This window comes from Melopsittacus undulatus, chromosome 7 (assembly GCF_012275295.1).
Source record: "Melopsittacus undulatus isolate bMelUnd1 chromosome 7, bMelUnd1.mat.Z, whole genome shotgun sequence".
Taxonomy (NCBI): Eukaryota; Metazoa; Chordata; class Aves; order Psittaciformes; family Psittaculidae; genus Melopsittacus; species Melopsittacus undulatus.
In genome coordinates this window covers 670,324-693,013 of record NC_047533.1, presented here as the reverse complement: position 1 = coordinate 693,013, position 22,690 = coordinate 670,324, and the positions used below count along the sequence as shown (strand labels likewise).

The following is a 22,690-nucleotide window of genomic DNA, read 5'->3' as shown; positions in this document are numbered from 1 at the left end:
ACTGCAGCCCTGCCCTGGGCAGCCCATTCCAATGCTGAGCACCCTTCCCTTTCCATGCCTTGGGGCCTACAGGAGCACCAGGGACATCCAGGGCAGTGTGTGACAAGCAAGGCATGGGAAGGCAAAGCCAGGCACAGGAGCATGGAAGGGCTCAGCAGCTCACCAGTGACACCAAGGGATGCTCAAAGCAACCAGGACCCCCCTGGCACCACATCAGCACCATCAGGAGCAAAGTGCTGGTGCCACATGGCTTTAATGGGGCTTTTCCTCCTCTTCCCTTTGCTTCAGCCTCTGCCCCACACATGGGAAGGGATTTCCCTCTCCTGCATCTCCCCCACATCCCCTGGTACCCCCAGTACATGGCAGAGCCCATATGGGTCCATCAGCATCCAACCCACAGGCCTGTTTCATAGGTGAAGTGTGCGATCAAGCAGAGACCCATCAGCCCCATCAGACACCCTGCATCCAATTCCAGAGCCAGGGAAGGGCATGGGGAGACCCAGCACAGCCTATATGGGTGCAAGGACACACACCCCATGTTATAGGGTTTTCCAGCTACATCCTCCCTGATTTTCCCTGCTGGGATGCAAAGGGTGGAAGCATCTGGCTGAAGATCCCATTAATGGATCCCAGGGGAAGATGGGATCCCACTGACAGCCCCAGGGGTGGGCAGCTGCTGGGACCCCCATCTATAGGACAAGCACAGGCTCAGGGCTGATGCCTGTGAACACCATGGAGCCACTCATGTCCCAAAGGAGCTATGGGTTCAAACACTGGGCAGGGTTGAAGGACAGAGCAGAGGAGGAGGAAATAAAGCCAAATGGAGTGGGGGGAGGATAAGAAATCCCATAATAGGGGCTTTGTGCTGCTGTGGTTGGTTCTCATTTAGTTATTGGAAAAGGCAAAGGATTATGAAATCCAGGGAATTAAGAAAGCGGAATATTGGCTAAGTAAAGAGTGGAGCAGGCAGCAGATAGCAACGGGCAGACAATGGGGTTTGGGGTCCTCTCATCTGGGATCCTTGGGGATCATCACATCAGGGATCCCTGGGACCATTCCATACAGGTGACCCTGGGACCATCACATCTGGGATCCTTGGGGGCCATCGTATCAGGGGTCTCTGGGACCATCCCATCAAGGGTCCTTGGGGACCATCCCATCTGGGTGTCCCTGGTGAACATCTCATCATGGATCCCTGGGCACCAACCCATGAGGGTTACCTGGATGGGATGGTCCCATCTCATCTCATTGGCGTGTCCCTGAGGACCATCCCATCTGGGTATCCCTGGGAACCATCCCATCCAGGTATCCTTGGGGACCATCCCATCTGTGTATCCCTGTGGACCATCCCTTCTGGGTATCCCTGGGGACCATCTCCAGCCCCTGGGGACCATCCCATCCGGGTATCCCTGGGGAACATCCCATCCAGGTATCCCTGGGGACCATCCCTTCCGGGTATCCCTGAGGACCATCCCTTCCGGGTATCCCTGGGGAACATCCCATCCAAGTATCCCTGGGGACCATCCCATCCAGGTATCCCTGGGGACCATCCCATCCAGGTATCCCTTGGAACCATCCCATCCAGGTATCCCTGGGGACAATCCCATTTGGGTATCCCTAGGGACCATCCCATCCGGGTATCCCTGTGGACAATCCCATCCGGGTATCCCTTGGGCCCACCCCATCCAGGTATCCCTAGGGACCATCCAATCCAGGTATCCCTGGGGACCATCCCATCCAGGTATCCCTAGGGACCATCCCATCCTGGCTCCCTGGGGACCATCCCATCCAGGTATCCCTGTGGACAATCCCATTTGGGTATCCCTTGGAACCATCCCATCCCAGCTCCCTGTGTCCCACCCCATCCCATCCCCAGGACCTGGGTGCAGTTGGGTACCCACCAGTGCCCCCTCCAAGGCGAAGACAGCAGCAGCCCCGGTGCGCTCCAGGGGCTCCATCCTGCGCCTCCATCGCCGGCGCCGGAAGGCATCAGTGCGGCGCTGCTTGAGGTGGAAGCGCCAGCCCAGGAGTGAGGCGTATTCCCATCCCTCTCCTTCCAGCTCCTCGTGCTTGTGCTGCCGGGAACAGGGAATGGGAGCTGGGATCGGACCCTCTGGGCTTGAGCACAGGGCTGTGCAGGGGTGGGATGGAGCCCACACAGCCTCTTGGAGCTGTTGCTTGCTATGGATGTCCCATCCCTGTCCCCTTCAGTAGCTCCATCTTGGAACCATTCAGCTCGGAAAAGAACCATTTAGGTTGGAAAAGAGCCTTAGTACAGAGCCCTGGAATGGTTTGGGGTGAAGGGAGTTTAAATCCCATCCAGCTCCAACCCCTGCCACTGGAGCAGCTGCTCCAAGCCCCTGTGTCCAACCTGGCCTTGAGCACTGCCAGGGATGGGGCAGCCACAGCTTCTCCATTCAACCCCTTCCAATGTCCCCCCACTTCCCTGTATCCCATCCAACCCTGGGGCAGGTTCAAGCCATTCCCCTTGTTCTGTCCCTACATCCCTTGTCCCAAGCCCCTCTCCAGCTTTCCTGCAGCCCCTTCAGGCACTGGAGCTGCTCTGGGGTCTCCCCTTCAGGAGCCTTCTCTTCTGATCTTTCCAATCCCCCCCCAGGGCCACTGTGGCTCTGCCACTGAGGGACATCAACCCCAATCCCATAGAGGCTTTATCTCCTCTGGGCTGTGTCAGCTCCCTGTGACACAAGCATCCCTTGGGCTGGCAGGGGCTCCCAGTGCTTCCCAGATGGAAAACGGCTGGAAAGGGAACCAGTGTCCTGGGGAAGATCCCAACTCTGCAGCTGCATTTACAGCCCAATTGCACCACCTAGAGGGAAGCAGGACCGGACCCAGGGACACACTGGGGATCACTCCCAGTTCCTGCACTGGTCGAGGTCCCCATCCCACCCCATCCCACTGGATGGTGCTGACCCCCATGGTGGACACCAGAGAGCCCGGCCACCCATGGCCCTGCAGAAGGCCAAGCACCTCCATATGGACATGGCCCCGACTCATTCCCATGGCCCCATCCCACCTTCCTCATGGTCTCCATGTGTGCCAGGTCCCGCCGGCGCAGCCGGACCCAGCGCCGGCGCCGGTTGGTGTGGTACATCTTCTCTGCCGGCACCCAGGCCTTGGGCTTGCGGTCCGGAGGGATGGTGATGCCGTATTCCCAGCCTTGGGGACAGGGATGCAGATGGTGAAGGTGGGAGAAGAGCCCCAGAACCATCCCTCCAACCAGTAACCTTCACACATGGAATGGGTTGGGATGGAAAGGGCTTTAAAGCTCATCCCATTCCAATCCTCTGCCATGGGCAGGGACATCCGGACATATCCCGATTGGAATAACTTTAATAGCAAAGGTTTGTCCAGATGCATCCCATGTTCCCAGTTTGACAGTGGCCTCCTCGTGCTGCCTCTGGGGATGCCCCAATGATGGATCCATGGTGTCCCACCAGCCCTTGGCTCTAATACACAGCCTGAGGGCTTTCCTCTCTGCCTTCCTTCCTCAGGCAGCCCCATCCCTTGTGCCCATACTGGGATGCTCTCTGACCAATGCCTTCCACTCAAGCCTGCACCCCAGCAACTGCCCACCCCATAGCCCCAGAATGAGCCAGAGCAAGGGGGAGAAGGTAAACCCAGGCCCTGACCCTCTTCTCCTGAAGCCATCAGGGCAGTCCCACAGCCACGAATGGGATGCTACCATCCCTGGTGCCGGATGGGACCATGAAGGGAACACCCCAATGGGCAAAGGGGATGAAACCAGGATGGATGCCCAGAACTGATCCTGATACCTTTCTCATCCACAGCTCTGTTGAGGTCCGTGTCCCACTCCACATCTTCCCATTTCCAGCCCGGAGGACATTCGATCTCATCCTTATGCAGGACCTTCTCCCCGTTCTATGGGATACAGGGATGTTCTCCATCAAACAATGCCCTGATCCCATAGGGGTTCCTACCCTGCACCCTGCATTGGTGACCCCCCCGAGCTGCCCACTTCACCCTTACCACATCAGTGTAGGCATCAGTCATATGGATCCATTGGCCTCCAGGCAGCCGGAGCTGGTTCTCAAACACCTCCTCCACAAAGCTCAGGTGCCCAGCATCCACATCATGCAGCAACCTGCACCCATAGAGATGCACAGCGTCAGGAGCTCCCCTCCTGCCCCATAGGGACCCTGCCCTCACATCCGACCCCTTACTGCATCCTGAACCTCTTCTACCCCAAGCACAGCTCCTATGGGACCTCATCCACCCGGCCCAGTGAATCCCACCATGAAACCCAATGCAGGAAGCTGGCAGAGCTGTGCTGAGCACCCACATCAGTGCCCCACATGGATCCCACCTCCAAAGCTCTTCAATGTGGGGTTTGCACAGGGACCCCATGGAGCCGGGTACTGGTTCTACCATGAGTGCCATGGGATGATCCACCTTGCACTGATGCTGCTGCCCCCCAAGGATGGGGCAAGGCAATGAGGAACCCCCCCAGCACCCCATCCAGCTTTGGGGGTGAGCCCACACTGCTCAGCATCACTTTGGGGTGATGCTCATCCCATAACCCCATTACTCACGTCTTCTCCGGGCAGATGAACCAGTCCCCAGCCCAGGTCCAGCCTGTGGAGGGCCGGAAGCTGTCCTTGGGCAGCTTGATCTTGCCGGTGACATCGGAGTACTTGGGGTAGGTGAGGCCAGTGGTGCCCCAGTTCCCCACCAGCGCCAGCTTGGTCTGGTTCTCATACTGGGGGAGCAGAGGCAGGAGATGGTGTCACATTGGAGGCACAAAGCCCCATCCCATCAGCAATCCCTTCCTGCCTGAAGAGCCAACCCCTCACCAGGTCCCTTATGGGCACCCTCAGGTTGGGCACATTGAAGATGTGAAGCCACCAACCTTATCCCCAACCTTTTGGCTCTTCCTTCTCCCCACTAATAGGGACTGATGTGACCCTCACTTAGCGGTGGCATCACCCATGGTCCATCCCACCCCATCCCCTCATCAGGACACTGCTGCTCCCACCAAGGAGAAGAAAACCCTTCCCATTGGTCCCCATTGGATGCTCACGGTTTCGGCAAAGACAGAGAGCTTCCCCTCAGCAAACTGGTTGAACTCCTTCTCATCCACTGAGAGCCCCAACCAGAGCTGCACCCGGATCTGCGCTGGGATCTTGGGGCCCATCACCTCCTCCTGGGGGTACTGACAAAGGCACAGCCACATTAGTACCCCTGAGGGGGATATTAATAGGGGATGCTTGGGGTGTGAGGCTGGAGTAAAGCCCCCATAGCCCTGGGAGTGGGACAACATCAACACCAAGCCCAACGATGTACTTTGCATCATATAATGGTTGGAAAGGACCTTAACATCACCCAGTTCCAACCTTCAGCGAGAACAGGCAGACTAAAGAGGGAGATGTCTCACTGCCCTGTTTTCTGCCACTGTTTTCCCCCTCCAAGTGATGCTGCTTTTCCATCCAGAGCTAAAGGACAGAAGAAAACCCAAAGGATTTTGGTTCTTTTGCTGCCAGCACAAGGTTTTGGGGTTTATTCCATTGGTTTTAGTTCACTTTAGGTTTTCAGGGCTGGTTCAGCAGCGATTCCCTGCTCCCAGACTGGCAAAGAACCATCACTTGAGATGCGAGAAGCTCAGTAAGAGCCTGGCAGAGGAGGCCTCAGCTTGGAATTCCTGGGCTGGCAGAGGGGCAGGAATGTGCAAAGACATCAAATAACATTAAAAAGCTAAAAATTAACCTAGATTTTGTGTCCAAAAGCACCCTCTGGGACAAAGAATGCCCATGTTTGATGCTTGGAGCATGCAGCATGTCTGGGGGTTGGAACAGATCCTTCCCAACCCAAACCATTCTGGTTCTATGATATGTAGATATCCACAGGGATCTGCTGCAGGGCCATGGCAGTGGAGCTGGACTCTTCCACCAGCCTTTTCCCATGCAGGAACCCCCTTTCCAAGGGTCAGAACTGGGTCTGGGGGGTTCCTTGGTGCCCCACATGCTATGGGGTTGATGCTGAGTAGGGATTTGAGGTTTCCCTGCTCGGTTTCCCCCCCCTTCAGGGATGTATGGGCTGCATCCATCACGGGAGCCGGGTACCTTAAGGAAGATGCTCTGCAGCTTCCCACAGTTCCTGCCGCAGCACTGGGAGATGTTCCTGGAGAACAGGACCTCATGGGCAGGCACACGGGCATACGCCACACGCTTGTCCCCCTGCAGCATCCAGATGAGGATGTCGGGGAGGCTGTTCTGGGGCTGGAAGACACAGAGGCCATTGTGTCCAATGGGGGCTCTGATCTAGAGCATCAGTTATGGGGTATGAAGGAAGCCCCAAGTGCTGCTGCCAACCCAAGCCCAGCTCAGCAGCTCCAGATCCCATCTGGATCTAGCTCTGGCCAGGGATGAGCCAGCCCCACATTTCTCCAAGCCTTGGCCTCTGTTAAAGCATGAGGGTTTGCTGGCCATGCTGTAAAGATGGGCCATGAACAAGGCTAAACCTCAACGGTTTGGGGCCAAACCTGTTGCATTCCCAATGTCCACATCACACCACTTGCCCCGGTTCACATAGAATCCCAAACTGGTTTGAGCTGGAAGGGACCCTAAGGACCATCCAGCTCCAACCCCTGCCATAAGCAGGGACACCTTGCACTGGAGCAGCTGCTCCAAGCCCCATCCAACCTGGCCTTAAACCAGGATGATGGAGTGCTTGGGAAGACCATAACTCCCCAGTGCAGGGTACAAAGCAGCTCCTGCCCCATCAGAGCAGCATTACCTCCTCTGCCATGGCCCTCAGCCTGGAGAGCCAGTCCTCTGCCTGCTCCAGGGCAGCCGAGAGGCTCGAGTCCTGGTGCTTGAGCTTCAGGGCACTCTTCACCATCTGCTCCAGGTTGCTGGTGCGGAAGCGGTACAGGTTCTGGTCCAGGTGGGTGCTGGCTGGCTTAGCCAGGACATCCGGCAGGGTCAGGCTGTGGGATCACAGGATACAGAAGGGGTTGGGTTGGGTTGGGTTGGGTTGGGTTGGGCTGGGTTGGGTTGGGTTGGGTTGGGCTGGATTGGGCTGGGTTGGGCTGGGTTGGGTTGGGCTGGGTTGGGTTGGGCTGGGTTGGGTTGGGTTGGGTTGGTTTGGGTTGGGCTGGGCTGGGTTGGGTTGGGTTGGGTTAGGTTGGAAGGAGCCTAAGAGCTCAGCTCAACCCCCTCAAGCAGGTTCAAGCCATTCCCCTTGGCCTGTCCCTACAGGCCCTTGTCCCAAGCCCCTCTGCAGCTTTCCTGCAGCCCCTTTAGGCACTGGAGCTGCTCCTTAAGGATCCTTCTCTTCTCCAGGCTCAACATCCCCATCTCCTGCTCCAGCCATCAGACACACAGCACCCATACACAGCCAAACAACCCCTTTGGGTGCTCTGTGCTGGACACACAGCACCCATGCACAGCCAAACAACCCCTTTGGGTGCTCTGTGCTGGACACACAGCACCCATGTACAGCCAAACAACCCCTTTGGGTACTCTGTGCTGGACACACAGCACCCATGTACAGCCAAACAACCCCTTTGGGTGCTCTGTGCTGGTCCAGCACACACAAGACTCAACCAGGCAGCCCCATCAGTGCTCCTGCCCCACACTGTGCCATTCGAATGCCACCTTTCCATCTCCAAGCCTTGGCTCAGCACCTTCTGAAGCCAACATCAGCCAATGACCCACAGTATTCCAAGAGGAGGAAAGACCTTGTCCCATCCTAGCCAGCCAAGCACTGTGAATGCCACACTGCAAGCTGGCAGCACGTACCTGCAGTCAGCAATGGTGTCATCCAGCAGCTGGGCACACAGAGCATCCAGCTCACCTGGTGAGCTGTTGGCCTTGAGAGCAAGGTGGATCTTCTCCAGGTTTGCTTCCTGTGGGACAGGGAGGAACTAAGGAACCCCCCATCCCTGCTCCACCTTGAGCAGGTTGTCCAGGACCATGTCCGGTTGGGTGCTATATCCAAGCATGGAGGCTCCACACTCTCCATGGACCCTCCCAGTGAGGGCCTGGAGCTGCTCCCATGATTGGAAACCACAGGTTGGGTCTACCCAGGGCTCTGCACCTCTGGTTTTGCTCCCATTGGAGCTCCAGAGGGAAACAACAGCAAGAAATCCCATCACTAGGTCAGGAGCTGAAGGAAGGTCTTTACCTCCTGCACCTACATCCATAGGCAAAGCACTGTGCTCACACCCCATTATCACCCCAGTGCGGACAAGGGTGGTCCCTTCCCCTCCATCACTCCATGGGCAGAGCACAGCACCCAGGGCACCAACAGATTCCCCCTCCACAGCACAAAAGGCATCAAACCCAACCCTGAGCCAGCCTGGAGATGGGTTCTGCCCCTCAAGCAGGATGGGGAATGGAGGTGGATGATGCTCTCTGCTACCCCAGCACTCACCAGCCTGTCTGCTGCATGGTGGAGCAGGTTCTGGGCATCGGTCCGGTGGCTGATGTCCTCCCAGTATGACGACAGCACCACCACGGGCTTCACATTGCCCCAGGGCAGGTAGTAATACTGACAGCCTGGAGGAGACAGCACATCAGTGAGGTGATGGGGTCCCCAACCATCACCATCATGGATGGAAGCCCATCTTTGGAGCTCTTTTGGAGCAAGATGATGGGAACTGTGCTCCCCAAAGCAACCCAAGGTCCAAAGGGATGTGCATCAATCTCCATGGCTACAGCAGCTCCTGCAGAGCAGCAAGGCCAGAAAGCAATAGAACAACCCCAATGTGGTGGGGACATCTCAGTCCAGAGCAAGAGTCCCACAGGAGCCAGGGAAAGGCCACCCCAAAGCCTTGGAGATAAATGGACACTGTGAGCACCTTGATGCTGCCCAAGAACCACGTCAACAACTGAGAGCAGTGATCCTGGATTCCCCACTCCTCCCAGTCACATATTCCCCCATCACAGCATGGTTGAGGTGGGCAAGAACCTCTGGAGACCATCTCATCCAGGCCATGCTCAGGCAGCATCACCTGGAGCAGGCTGTCCAGGACCACATACAGTCCAGTTTGAGTTGGAAAGGACCTTGCCATCACCCAGTTCCACCCCCTACCATAGGCTGCCCCCATCCCATTGCCTGTTGAGCATCCCTAAGGATGAAGCCTCATCCCATGGACCACATGGTGACCCCAGAGCTCACCATCGAACACAGCGCGGCTGTACTGCGTGGTGGAGGCCAGGGGCAGGCACGTGGTGTCGAACTTGTTGCCATAGTTGCCGATGCTGACCTCGAACTGGATGGCATCATCCACGTCCTGCAGCATCGTGGCCGAGTAGAAGGCAGCGAACAGGGAGTACTTGCGGCGGCGAAGGTACTTCTGCAACAGGCAAAGGGCTGTGGCCATAGGAGGCATCACCAACACAGGCACCCACTGCTATCCCATGGCACAGCAGCTCGGTGAGGGCTCCGAGGTGCAAAGGTTTATGGCAGAGAAGGAAAACAGAGGTTGGAGAAGGGATTTGGGGTGAGATGTTCAGGAGGAAGCCAATAGAGAAGGGGAGAACTTCCCATGAGAAATGTAGTTTAAATGTGAAGGAACATGGGCAAAAGGAGCAAGACATCTGTGATGGAGCCTGAGCTGAGGCACACAGAATCATAGAACCATAGAATGGTTTGGGCTGGAAAGGACCTTAAGATCATCCAGTTCCAACCCCCCTGCCATGGGCCATGGGCAGGGACACCTCACACTAAACCATGGCACCCAAGGCTCTGTCCAACCTGGCCTTGAACACTGCCAGGGATGGAGCATTCACAACCTCCCTGGGCAACCCATTCCAGTGCCTCAGCACCCTCACAGTAAAGAATTTCTTCCTTATATCCCATCTAAACCTCTGCTGTTTAAGTCTGAACCCATTACCCCTTGTCCTATCACTACAGTCCCTAATGAATAGTCCATCCCCAGCATCCCTATAGACCCCTTTCAGACACTGGAAGCTGCTCTGAGGTCTCCACACAGGTTCTCTTCTCCAAGCTGAACAGCCCCAACATCATCAACCCCTCCATGGTAATCAGAGAATCCCAGCCTGGTTTGGGTTGGAAGGGACCTTAAAGCTCCTCCAGTTCCAACCCCTGCCACAAGCAGGGACCCCTTCCACTGGAGCAGCTGCTCCAAGCCCCTGTGTCCAACCTGGCCTTGAGCACTGCCAGGGATGGGGCAGCCACAGCTTCTCTGGGCACCCTGTGCCAGCGCCTCAGCACCCTCCCAGGGAACAGCTTCTGCCTTAGATCCTACCTGAACTTCCCCTGTTTCAGTCTGAACCCATCACCCCTTGTCCTATCACTCCAGTCCCTGATGAAGAGTCCTTCTCCAGCATCCTTGTAGCCCCTTCAGACACTGGAAGCTGCTCTGAGGTCTCTCTCCTCCAGGCTGAACAGCCCCAACTTTCTCAGCCTGTCTCCATACAGGAGCTGCTCCAGCCCCTGAGCATCCTCCTGCCCTCTGGACTTGCTCCAACAGCTCCATGTCCTTATGCCAAGGCCACGATGCTGCTCACCCTGCACTGCTCCCTACCCTGCAGCTGGAGCCAGGCTGGGTTGGAAACCCCACAACAGAACCCCTCCAGGAGCTCACCACCCCATCACCACCACACCAGCCCCTTCCCCAGCGCCCCACACACTGTGCTGGCCCCACACCCCCCATAGACACCCCCTTACCTCCACACGGAGGATGTCATCCGCAGTGATGTCCTCCACCTTCTGCTCCACGTGCTCCACCAGTTTGGTCTCCAGCTCCACCAGCATCCTGCCGCGGTACGCAACACCCTCACCCTTGGGGTAGAGCAGGGACAAGGCATCAGGATCCCAGTGTCCCTTGCCCATGGATGAGCTCTGCCTTTGCCTTCAATGGGCTTCATTGCAGAGGAGCAGGACCAGGCAAGGCACTGCTGGAAGCGCTTCCGAGGCAGAGATGGGATAATGGCTTGGAGAGCAGGAAGAGCCAGGGCAGGAAACGTGGCACAGGCTCCTATTGACCAAGCCAGTCTGGGTTAGAAGCGGCTGCTTTGGGCAGGGAGGAGCAGAGGTTTAGTGGTGATGCTGGGAGATGCTGGGGTCACCTTGCCCAGGTTGAGCGTCTCATAAGGGTCAGGGAAGCCGGTGAACTCCCGAGGGCTGCCATAGAGGTTGATGTAGCAGGGACCAAATGTTGGCAGGAACCCGAGGCCGTCGTCCACTGCGGGGAAAGAGGAGTTGGAGAGTCCCAAAGGCACCACAGGGATGTGTCCTTGGGGCTCTGCTGCATGGGGACCATGGGCATGAGGCTGGAGGCAACCGGAGCCATGGGGATGCTGCAGGGATGGAGCATCCCTGCTCTGGAGCCAGGATGAGAGAGTGGGCCTGGACAAGAGAAGGCTCCTGAAGGGAAGACCCCAGAGCAGCTCCAGGGCCTAAAGGGGCTGCAGGAAAGCTGGAGAGGGGCTTGGGACAAGGGATGCAGGGATGGGATGAGGAGGAACAGCTTCCAACTGGAGTTGGATGAGACACAAGGAAGTTCTTCCCTATGAGGGTGGTGCGACATGGGAAGGGGTTGAAGCTGTGGCTGCCCCATCCCTGGCAGTGCTCAAGGCCAGGTTGGACACAGGGGCTTGGAGCAGCTGCTCCAGTGGAAGGGGTTGGAGCTGGATGGGATTTAAGCTCCCTTCATCCCAAACCAGGCTGGGATTCTAGGGCAGGGCAGTGGAGCCCTTTCCATGCTCCCACAGGGCAGGAGGAGGCTGAACTCTCGTCCCATTCATGTGTCTAGGCACAAAACAGCCAATGCTCCACTAACTCCATCCGGAGCCCTGCTGGCACCTGAAGCAAAGCCATTACCAAGCTCTACTGCAACCCAGAGGCTAAGGGGGACGTACGGTCTGAGGCTTTCAGAGGCTTCGAGGGAGCAGGAAACTCATCTGAGGCACAAAGAAAGGGAGAGAGGTCAAGAAAGGCAGCAGAGGAGCATGGATGGAGGGGTATGGGAGACAAGGGTGGATGTTCTCATGGGCTTTAGTGCCAACAGACAGAGAGAGAGAGGAAGGGGAGGTTTGTACAAAGCCCTGTGACCCTTCCAGAGCTATAGGGCTGATGTGAAGCAGGGTTTGAGCATCCCTGAAGGATGCTCCATGTGTTGTAAAGGCCGGATGGAGCCACAGTTCCCCAGCCCATCCTGGGTACCACGCAGGGCTCAGTGGTGGGATGGGATGCGCTGGTCTTAGGTAGACCCCTCAGAACCTCCTCTTCCTCCCTCCTGGCCTCTCTGTCTCTCTCCAACTGGGAAGAGTGGGGCTGGACCCACAAGCACCATGCTGCACCCAGCTCCATGCCTGCATGCACAGCCATCAGTGGGACACGTGGCTGCATCTTCACACCATGCTCATGTCTTGGCTCATGTCCCCTGCATGGGGATGCTCATGATGGGACAGGGCTTTGCAGGGTCTCAGGTGCCCAAAGCAAAGGGAGCAGAGGGAGAGGAGGCCCAAGGAGGTGGCAGATGGCAGCAGATTGACAGCAGCAGGAGATGCTCATGCAGGTTAGTGCCTCTGGGCCAGTCCTTCACTTCACAAAGCCCCTGCACTGGAAACAGCCCCCCCAGTACAACTGGACCTGAGCGCTCATCTCAGCATCTGACAGCACCTAAATGACACCTAAGGAGGAGGCACAAGTGGGGCACACACAGGTGGGATGTGGCATCTTCAGTCATCCTGGTCTGTATCAGCACCAGTGCAGCATCAGGGACAGTGCAGGGATTGTGCCCCTGTGCTGGGCAATGGGGAGGCTGCACCTCGAATCCTGTGCTCGGCTCTGTGCCCCTCACTGCAAGAGAGACCTTGAGGGGCTGGATGGGGCCACAGAAGGGAATGGAGCTGGAGCAGGGCCTGGAGCACAAGAGATGGGGAAGGGCTGAGGGAGCTGGGGGGTTCAGATGGAGAAGAGAAGGCTCAGGGGGGACCTGATGGCTCCTCCAAGTGCCTGCAGGAGGATGGAGCCAGGAGGGGCTGGGCTCTGCTCCCAAGGAACAAGGGATGGGACAAGAGGAACCAGCCTCAAGCTGCACCAGGGCAGGTTTAGATGGAGCTGAGGAACAATTCCTGCCCCAGAGGGTGCTCAGGCATTGGAACAGGCTGCCCAGGGCAGGGCTGCAGGCACTGGCCCTGCAGGGGTTGGACAGAGCTGAGGATGCTGCTCTCAGTGCCATGGGGCAGGGCTGGGAATGGTTGGACTGGATGAGCTCAAAGGGCTTTCCCAACCCAGCTGTGATTCCATGATCCCTGGCACCAGTGACTCCAGTGCCTGTCACCAACCACACAGGGGAGCGCAGCCACATTCACACAGCAAAGCCAAACCTCCACCCACCGTGGTCCTGCAGGGGAGCACCTGAACCCCTTCAGAACCCCAGAGCAGGAGGCACCAGCTCCATGCAGAACACACCCATCAGAACCCCCATCACCAGCACCAGGGCAGGGACCATCACACTGGGATGTGCTCCAAGCCAGCACCATCAGCCACGAGCATGCAGTGCTCCTCCATTGCCATGCATCCAAATCCCATCCTTCGGCCCCCTCTTACCCTCCAGCTCCCCACCGGGGGCCGAGATCTTGGACATGCAGAGGTGAGCAGTGCCAATGACATCGTTGTGGGTCAGACGGTCCCTGCAATGCAACCGGTGATGCCATAGCACCATAGACCAGGAAGGGCTGCCCATGGGGTCTCCCATTGCCCATCCCGCTCCTCCAGCTGGGTTCTCCCAACCCCACTCACCAGTCGGTCACCCGGATCCTCATCTTCTCGCACATGGAAGGGAACTGGGGGAAGAGGGAGAGGAGCAGTGAGCAGTGATGGGAGCGATGGTCAGGGACCATTGGGACATCCATGCTCACCATCGCCGGCAGGGTCAGGCACTGGTTCCACTGGGGGTTGGCGTTCTTCTCCAGGATCCTCGAGTGGAGCTGGAGATGGGGATGGGAGGTCAGTGATGCTCATGGATGCGTGATGCCCGGAGCTGGGATGGCCCCAGTGCCCCAGAACACCAGCTCCATTCAAGGGGTGGCCTTAGGGGGCTCTGCATGGTGTGGGTAAACCCCAATGTGCAGGGGGCAGAGGATGCTGAGGGCTGCTCAAGGAACCTCTCCACCTTGGGACCACCAGATCCCACTCCCTTCCCACTGCGGGTACCCAGGACAATGTCCCAGGGCTCCATCCATCCCTGGGCATGGACCCCAGGGATGCTTAGTGAAGGGCACAGCAGCAAAGGGAGTGGGATGAGGCTCTGGTTGGTCATGGGGGGACATTTGGGGCATGGGACCGGTCCTTGCCTCTCTCCAGACAGCACCAAGCAGCAGCAGACCCTGTCCAGTGCCACCATGATGCCACAGACATGGAGACAGGGCTGGGGACATCAGCAATGACCCAAACTTCCCCATGCCAGGACCATGTTTCCCTATGGGAAGCTGCCATCCCAGCCCCAGGGATGTGGAGGGGACCCGGCCCCATCCCAGCCACTCACTGTCTTCCCTGCAAAGCTGACTTCCACAAAGGGATCCACCAGGTTCTTCTTGTTGCTCTCAAAGCCAAAGATCTGCCTGACGTTGTCCATGACGGCATCATCCACTGGGATGGAAGGAAAGGAGATGCTGAAAGCGGATGGGAGCACATGGGATCCCGATGGTCCCGGCTTTCTGGGATGTGGGTGTCCCAACAGGGACTGGGCTGCTCCATTGAGCCAGGTGGGCAAAACCAGTGTGCACCAGTTAAAGGGAAGGCTCTGGGGAGGCCTTGGAGCAGCTCCAGTGCCTAAAGGGGCTGCAGGAAAGCTGGAGAGGGGCTTGGGACAAGGGATGTAGGGACAGGCCAAGGGGAATGGCTTGAACCTGCCCGAGGGGAGACTGGGATGGGATACAAGGAAAGTGGGGGGACATTGGAAGGGGTTGAATGGAGAAGCTGTGGCTGCCCCATCCCTGGCAGTGCTCAAGGCCAGGTTGGACACAGGGGCTTGGAGCAGCTGCTCCAGTGGAAGGGGTTGGAGCTGGATGGGATTTAAGCTCCCTTCATCCCAAACCAGGTTGGGATCCCATGAGACTCATCCCCCAGTACATTACAGACCCATATCTACCCAGTCTTAGGACCAAGGCCATGGCCAAGGTTCCCATGTCTGTGCCCTGCTCCCTCTCCAGCACATCACAACCCTCTGCATGGAAAAGGGCTGGATATGGGATGCTCCATCCCGGAGCCTTCTCTTACTCTGGGGCAAGTCCTCAGCTTTGAAGATCTTGAGGCAGAAGTGGGCTCCTCGCAGGGTGACCCCAGTGGGGCGCAGGAGGTTGCCCTCGATGTCCTCCTTGTCCTCAGACACCTCCTTCTTCTCCAGCTGTGGGATAAGAGGATAACACATCCCAGCTTCCCAACAGTCCCAGAATGAGCAGCAAGGGCTGACACCAGCACCACAATGGAGGGAGATGGAAGCAGGGGTTGGATGGACCAGGATGGTGGAATTCCATGGCTGGAAGGAGCCATCCATCCTTGTGGATGCTCAGTACTCACCGGAGCCTCATCTCCAGGCCCCAGCACGAAGATGCTGACCTTCAGGTAGCCCTTGGCCCCCGCGGAGAAGTCCTCGGGGTCGGAGAGGAGCAGCCACTTCCTAAGGAAAGCGTGTTCTAGGGGAGGAAAGAGGCTGGGATCCATGGGGTGACCCTCGGACAGGCAGGGACACGGCTGCCAGGGTGCTATTGGGGACCAGGGTATGGTAACTGAGGATTGGTTTTAGATGGGATGGGTTAGGAATGGAAATGGAGAGGGGAAAGAGGAGGGGAAAGAGGAAAGAGAAGGGGAAAGAGAAGGGGAAAGAGAAGGGGAAAGAGGAGGGGAAAGAGAAGGGGAAAGAGAAGGGGAAAGAGAAAGGGGAAGAGAAGGGGAAAGAGAAGGGGAAAGAGGAGGGGAAAGAGAAGGGGGAAGAGAAGGGGGAAGAGAAGGGGAAAGAGAAGGGGAAAGAGAAAGGGGAAGAGAAGGGGGAAGAGAAGGGGAAAGAGAAGGGGAAAGAGGAGGGGAAAGAGAAGGGGGAAGAGAAGGGGGAAGAGAAGGGGAAAGAGAAAGGGGAAGAGAAGGGGAAAGAGAAGGGGGAAGAGAAGGGGAAAGAGAAGGGGGAAGAGAAAGGGAAAGAGAAGGGGAAAGAGAAGGGGAAAGAGAAGGGGAAAGAGAAGGGGAAAGAGAAGGGGAAAGAGAAAGGGGAAGAGAAGGGGGAAGAGAAGGGGAAAGAGAAGGGGGAAGAGAAGGGGAAAGAGAAGGGGGAAGAGAAGGGGGAAGAGAAGGGGGAAGAGAAAGGGGAAGAGAAGGGGGAAGAGAAGGGGAAAGAGAAGGGGAAAGAGAAGGGGAAAGAGAAGGGGAAAGAGAAAGGGGAAGAGAAGGGGGAAGAGAAGGGGAAAGAGAAGGGGGAAGAGAAGGGGGAAGAGAAGGGGGAAGAGAAAGGGGAAAGGGGAAAAGAGAAGGGGAAAGAGAAGGGGGAAGAGAAGGGGAAAGAGAAAGGGGAAAGAGAAGGGGGAAGAGAAGGGGAAAGAGAAGGGGGAAGAGAAGGGGGAAGAGAAGGGGGAAGAGAAAGGGGAAAGGGGAAAAGAGAAGGGGAAAGAGAAGGGGGAAGAGAAGGGGAAAGAGAAGGGGAAAGAGAAGGGGAAAGAGAAAGGGGAAGAGAAGGGGGAAGAGAAGGGGAAAGAGAAGGGGGAAGAGAAGGGGGAAGAGAAGGGGGAAGAGAAAGGGGAAAGGGGAAAAGAGAAGGGGAAAGAGAAGGGGGAAGAGAAGGGGAAAGAGGAGGGAAAAGAGAAGGGGAAAGAGAAGGGGAAAGAGAAGGGGGGGAAGCAACTTCAACTGGAAGGGACCACCAATGATCATCCAGTCCAACTGCCTGACCTCTTCGGGGCTGACCAAGAGCTCAAGCACGTTATCAAGGTTCTTAACTCCTTACAGCCAAGATCCCCACGTTCCCTGCAGTGCTTAGGGCAGGAAAACCTTCAGCAGCATCATTTTACCTTCTCTGCCATAAACTGATAGATAAAAAGGATCCAGATTCAAGACAAAATGCAACGATCTGGGCTGTGCTGATGGAGCTTCCTAGCATCCCAATGGAGGCAGGATGGTCTGGAAGTGATGTATGTGTTGGGAATGGGAGGAGGAATGGGTGGTGGTGATGGATACAAGGACACATCCAGGTTCAGGAGAGCCTTGTGCTGATGCTGAGCCCTAAGAAGAGGCTTCCTAAAGCAGGAGGTGACCCTGGCCTGGATCTGACTCACTTGGCTCGGAGTAAACGGTCTCGATGTCCATCTGTGCAATAGAGCAGAGAAGGAAGGTCAGTGTCCAGCTATGGGTCAGCATGGAACAGGCAGGAATAGGGGCACAGGACACAGCACAGCCTTACCCGGAATTCCCCGATCACCGAATCCGTCCGGAACGATCGGGAGTCCACAACCTGTGGGTGAAAGGGAGGAGAAGCAGTGAATCCATCCCAAATCCAGCAGGATGGAGCACCCACTGCGTGCCTGGGTGGGAATGGGGATGTGATCCCATGGGTGCTGCAGGGAAAGGGACAGGGTGATGGATCCCAGTTGGACACAGGGCTTGGAGCAAGATGCTCCAGTGGAAGGGGTCCATGCCCATGGCAAGGGATTGGAGCTGGAGGAGCTTTAAGGTCCCTTCATCCCATCCCATTCCATGGTTTCATGGTTCCATTACCGTGATGAAGATGGGGGCATCAAACAGCTCGGAGGGTGACTCGAAGACATTGAAGAAGAAGGTCTGCAGGAAGGAAGGGGGAGGATGCAGGTGAAGTCCTGCCCCAGCCTATCCCATGCTCCATAGGCTTCTTCCCTCCCATTAGGTGAGACCCAAGCCCATGAGTACCAACATCCATCCAAAGGGACTGTGCAATCCCCATGGCTGCATCCCAACTTCTGGACTTCCCCATGATTCCCATCACTCAGGACCCCAGCCTATGACATTCCCAACCCTTTCCCAGTGCTCGGAGCAGGTGAAGTCCAGCCCCAGCTTCTCCCATGCCCCCAGCTCCATAGGCTCCTTCCCTCCCATTAGATGAGACCCAAGCCCATGAGTACCAACATCCTTCCAAAGGGGCTGTGCAATCCCCATGGCTGCATCCCAACTTCTGGACTTCCCCATGATTCCCATCACTCAGGACCCCATCCCACGACATTCCCAACCCTTTCCCAGTGCTTGGAGCAAGGCCTGCCCCAGCCTCTCCCATGCCCCACAGGCTCCTTCCCTCCCATTAGATGAGACCCAAGCCCATGAGTACCAACATCCTTCCAAAGGGACCATGCAATCCCCATGTCTGCATTCCAGCATCTGGAATTCCCCCAGGATTCCCATCACTCAGGACCCCATCCCACGACATTCCCAACCCTTTCCCAGTGCTTGGAGCAGGTGAAGTCCAGCCCCAGCTTCTCCAATGCCCCAGCTCCATAGGCTCCTTCCCTCCCCTTAGGTGAGACCCAAGCCCATCCTTCCAAAGGGGCTGTGCAATCCCCATGGCTGCATCCCAGCATCTGGAATTCCCCAGGATTCCCACCACTCAGGACCCCATCCCACGACATTCCCAACCCTTTCCCAGTGCTCAGAACAGGTTCCCCCCTCACCTCATCAAAGAAGGGGCTGTTTCCTTTGCGGATCCGCGTCCTCTTGGTCTGCCCCATAGCCGTCACCTTCACCACGGGCCTGATGTTGACCCCCGGGAGCTGCCGGCCCTCGATGATCCTCACCCTGATCTGGGATGAGAGGGAGAACAGGGCACAGGGTGCCCGGGTTGGTCCTGCCATGGGATGGGGACCACTGGGGGGATGGATGCCCCATAGGATGCAGCTCATCCCAACCAACCTGGAAGTCCTGGGGCTTGTTGGACAGGGGCTTTTTGGATGAGCTCCTCCTCCTCTTCACCCCATGCACATGGGGCACTGGGGGCTTATGGGGCAGCGAGGGGGGCTCGGAGCCGGGTGGCCCCGAGGATGAGGAAGGCTCCATCTCATCCCCTGTAGCTCCTTGATCCTCTGTTTCCTCCTCTCCGGTTGTCTCTGGATGGGGTGAGGAAGAGGATGGAGACTGTGAGTGATGGAGCTGAGCATCCTGGTCTGTACCAGCACCAGTGCAGCAGCAGGGACAGGGCAGGATTGTGCCCCTGTGCACTGGGGAGGCTGCACCTGAATCCTGTGCTCTGCTCTGGGCCCCTCACTGCAGGAGAGACCTTGAGGGGCTGGATGGGGCCAGAGAAGGGAATGGAGCTGGAGCAGGGCCTGGAGCACAAGAGATGGGGAAGGGCTGAGGGAGCTGGGGGCTCAGATGGAGAAGAGAAGGCTCAGGGGGGACCTGATGGCTCCCTCCAAGTGCCTGCAGGAGGATGGAGCCAGGAGGGGCTGGGCTCTGCTCCCAAGGAACAAGGGATGGGACAAGAGGAACCAGCCTCAAGCTGCACCAGGGCAGGTTTAGATGGAGCTGAGGAACAATTCCTGCCCCAGAGGGTGCTCAGGCATTGGAACAGGCTGCCCAGGGCAGGGCTGCAGGCACCGGCCCTGCAGGGGTTGAACAGAGCTGAGGATGCTGCTCTCAGTGCCATGGGGCAGGGGTGGCATTGGCAGCAATGGGAATGGTTGGACTGGGTGACCCTAAAGGGCTTTCCCATCCGGTCTGGTTCTGAGCTGGGAGCACAGGTGAGGGATCCAGGTGGGAAGGACGAGATCCATGGGGCACAGGAGGGATCTGCTCACCAGGGACCGAGTCAGACTCAGCAGCAGCCGGAGATGGCTCAGGGGGAGCAGGGGGAGGAAAGAGGGGAGGAGATCCTGGAGGGGGGATGTAGGAGACCTGCAGCAGGAGGAAAGCCTGGAAGACAGGAAACAGCATTAAAGGGGTGTCAGGAACACTAACTGGGATGTGCAATGGGCAGGGCATTGCTCACACTGGGCTCTAACTGGGATGTGCAATGGGCAGGGCATTGCTCACACTGGGCTCTAACTGGGATGTGCAATGGCAGGGCATTGCTCACACTGGGCTATAACTGGGATGCAATGGGCAGGGCATTGCTCACACTGGGCTCTAACTGGGATGTGCAATGGCAGGGCATTGCTCACACTGGGCTATAACTGGGATGTGCAATGGGCAGGGCATTGCTCACACTGGGCTCTAACTGGGATGTGCAATGGGCAGGGCATTGCTCACACTGGGCTCTAACTGGGGCTGCAATGGGCAGGGCATTGCTCACACTGGGCTCTAACTGGGATGTGCAATGGGCAGGGCATTGCTCACACTGGGCTCTAACTGGGATGTGCAATGGGCAGGGCACTGCTCACACTGGGCTCTAACTGGGATGTGCAATGGGCAGGACATTGCTCACACTGGTCTCTAACTGGGCTGCAATGGGCAGGGCACTGCTCACACTGGGCTCTAACTGGGATGTGCAATGGGCAGAGCATTGCTCACACTGGGCTATAACTGGGATGTGCAATGGGCAGGACATTGCTCACACTGGGCTCTAACTGGGATGTGCAATGGGCAGGGCATTGCTCACACTGGGCTCTAACTGGGGTGCAATGGGCAGGGCATTGCTCACACTGGGCTATAACTGGGATGTGCAATGGGCAGGGCATTGCTCACACTGGGCTCTAACTGGGGTGCAATGGGCAGGGCATTGCTCACACTGGTCTCTAACTGGGCTGCAATGGGAAGGCCGTTGCGCACTCACCCCCGTCGCCTGTTTCCTGGTGTCCATAAGGGGCAGGTTGTAGGATGCAGCCAGGCTGGGGGAGCTGAGCACATCCCGTAGGGGCACCCGCGCTTCCCCCAGGAACCTGCATGAGGAGCAATGGGGGCTCAGCACCAATCCCAGCACCAGGACCCATCCATGGGCTGGGATGCACTGGGAACACCTTCAGCAGCTCCCATGGGCATCCAGTGGGACCCAACTGGGACCAGCATCTATGGGGCGTTATCCCATCCTCACCAATGGGATGCACATGGAGGGACCAGGGCCCCAGACCCTAATGGGGACAACCAAGGCCAAGGGGTTGGGTAGCACTGGAGGTGGGAACATCATCTCCATTCCCATATGTCACCATCCAGGAGGACTTCCCACCACCGATTGTTCCCTATGGAGCTTCAGCATCACAGCCTCCATAAACCCTTCCTGCCCCATCCAGCAGCACCAGTTCCCCATGGAGCAGATCCAGTGATGCTGCTTCCCAGAGCCTGGAAACCCCTCGGACTGCTCGGACAGCAGGATGGGATCATGGAGCAGATCCCTCTGGAACACAGGGAATGCAGGAGGTTACAGAGACACCCAATGTGCCTATGGGAGTTAAACAGCACTGGTTTCACACAGTAGGGATGGGGCTTGCAGTACTGGGCTGGGGCTCAGCCCCAAAGGGAACATAAAGGGTCTGAGCCACCACGGCTCCGGCACGCTCTGGTTAAAGCCAGCACCACCTCTGGGCCATGGGCACGGGCTGCAGGTACCAAGGATGCAGGGATGGGGATGCAGGGACAGGGATGCAGGGACAGGGATGCAGGGATGGGGATGCAGGGACAGGGATGCAGGGGTGGGGATGCAGGGACAGGGATGCAGGGATGGGGATGCAGGGATGGGGATGCAGGGATGGGGATGCAGGGACAGGGATGCAGGAACAGGGATGCAGGGACAGGGATGCAGGGAGGGGGATGCAGGGACAGGGATGCAGGGATGGGGGTGCAGCCCCATCCCTCGTTGCAGCCCAAAGCCAAGGCCCTGCACCAGCTGACCCCGAGCTGATGCAGGATGGTGCTGGAGGCAAGCAGTGAGCTGGGGCCTTCTCTGACTGCTGCAGTGGGCAAGGGGAGAGGCGCAGATGCTCCCCACAGATGCTCCCCACAGATGCTCCCCATAGATGCTCCCCATAGATGCTCCCATAGATGCTCCCCACAGATGCTCCCATAGATGCTCCCATAGATGCTCCCCACAGATGCTCCCATAGATGCTCCCATAGATGCTCCCCACAGATGCTCCCATAGATGCTCCCATAGATGCTCCCCACAGATGCTCCCATAGATGCTCCCATAGATGCTCCCCACAGATGCTCCCCATAGATGCTCCCCATAGATGCTCCCCACAGATGCTCCCACAGATGCTCCCATAGATGCTCCCCACAGATGCTCCCCATAGATGCTCCTCATAGATGCTCCCCATAGATGCTCCCCATAGATGCTCCCCATAGATGCTCCCCATAGATGCTCCAATAGATGCTCCCCACAGATGCTCCCCATAGATGCTCCCCATAGATGCTCCCCATAGATGCTCCCATAGATGCTCCCCATAGATGCTCCCCATAGATGCTCCCCACAGATGCTCCCCATAGATGCTCCCCATAGATGCTCCCCACAGATGCTCCCACAGATGCTCCCCATAGATGCTCCCCATAGATGCTCCCCAAAGATGCTCCCCATAGATGCTCCCACAGATGCTCCCCACAGATGCTCCCCACAGATGCTCCCCACAGATACTCCCCACCTGGGGTCTTCAGTGGGGTTTTGGACTGAATGGAAGAGGAATGGGGTTGATGGATGGGCTCTTGGCTTGGGACAAGGGATGCAGGGACAGGCCAATGGGAACGGCTTGAACCTGCCCGAGGGGGGATTGAGATGGGATCTTAAGGCCCCTTCAACCCAAACC

At 57.5% G+C, this 22,690-nt stretch overlaps 1 protein-coding gene across 1 annotated transcript in view; it reads right to left on the bottom strand.

Annotated features, from left to right (window-relative positions):
• The window catches only part of DYSF (dysferlin), an 80,585-nt gene that overhangs the window by 50,497 nt on the left and 7,398 nt on the right, over positions 1-22,690 (bottom strand). Inside the window, exons 4-30 of the mRNA XM_034064590.1 lie at positions 20,732-20,837; positions 19,758-19,872; positions 18,874-19,067; positions 18,636-18,764; positions 17,716-17,778; positions 17,402-17,452; positions 17,277-17,307; positions 15,535-15,650; positions 15,235-15,361; positions 14,501-14,604; positions 13,875-13,943; positions 13,756-13,799; positions 13,564-13,646; positions 11,868-11,909; positions 11,076-11,191; positions 10,675-10,788; positions 9,160-9,337; positions 8,413-8,537; positions 7,779-7,885; positions 6,772-6,964; positions 6,099-6,254; positions 5,060-5,191; positions 4,572-4,738; positions 4,009-4,123; positions 3,795-3,900; positions 3,035-3,177; positions 1,902-2,075 (exon numbers count right to left, since the gene is read on the bottom strand). Coding sequence (XP_033920481.1) covers positions 1,902-2,075; positions 3,035-3,177; positions 3,795-3,900; positions 4,009-4,123; positions 4,572-4,738; positions 5,060-5,191; positions 6,099-6,254; positions 6,772-6,964; positions 7,779-7,885; positions 8,413-8,537; positions 9,160-9,337; positions 10,675-10,788; positions 11,076-11,191; positions 11,868-11,909; positions 13,564-13,646; positions 13,756-13,799; positions 13,875-13,943; positions 14,501-14,604; positions 15,235-15,361; positions 15,535-15,650; positions 17,277-17,307; positions 17,402-17,452; positions 17,716-17,778; positions 18,636-18,764; positions 18,874-19,067; positions 19,758-19,872; positions 20,732-20,837 — 3,100 coding nt within the window. The remainder of the gene's footprint in view (positions 1-1,901; positions 2,076-3,034; positions 3,178-3,794; positions 3,901-4,008; positions 4,124-4,571; positions 4,739-5,059; positions 5,192-6,098; positions 6,255-6,771; positions 6,965-7,778; positions 7,886-8,412; positions 8,538-9,159; positions 9,338-10,674; positions 10,789-11,075; positions 11,192-11,867; positions 11,910-13,563; positions 13,647-13,755; positions 13,800-13,874; positions 13,944-14,500; positions 14,605-15,234; positions 15,362-15,534; positions 15,651-17,276; positions 17,308-17,401; positions 17,453-17,715; positions 17,779-18,635; positions 18,765-18,873; positions 19,068-19,757; positions 19,873-20,731; positions 20,838-22,690) is intronic.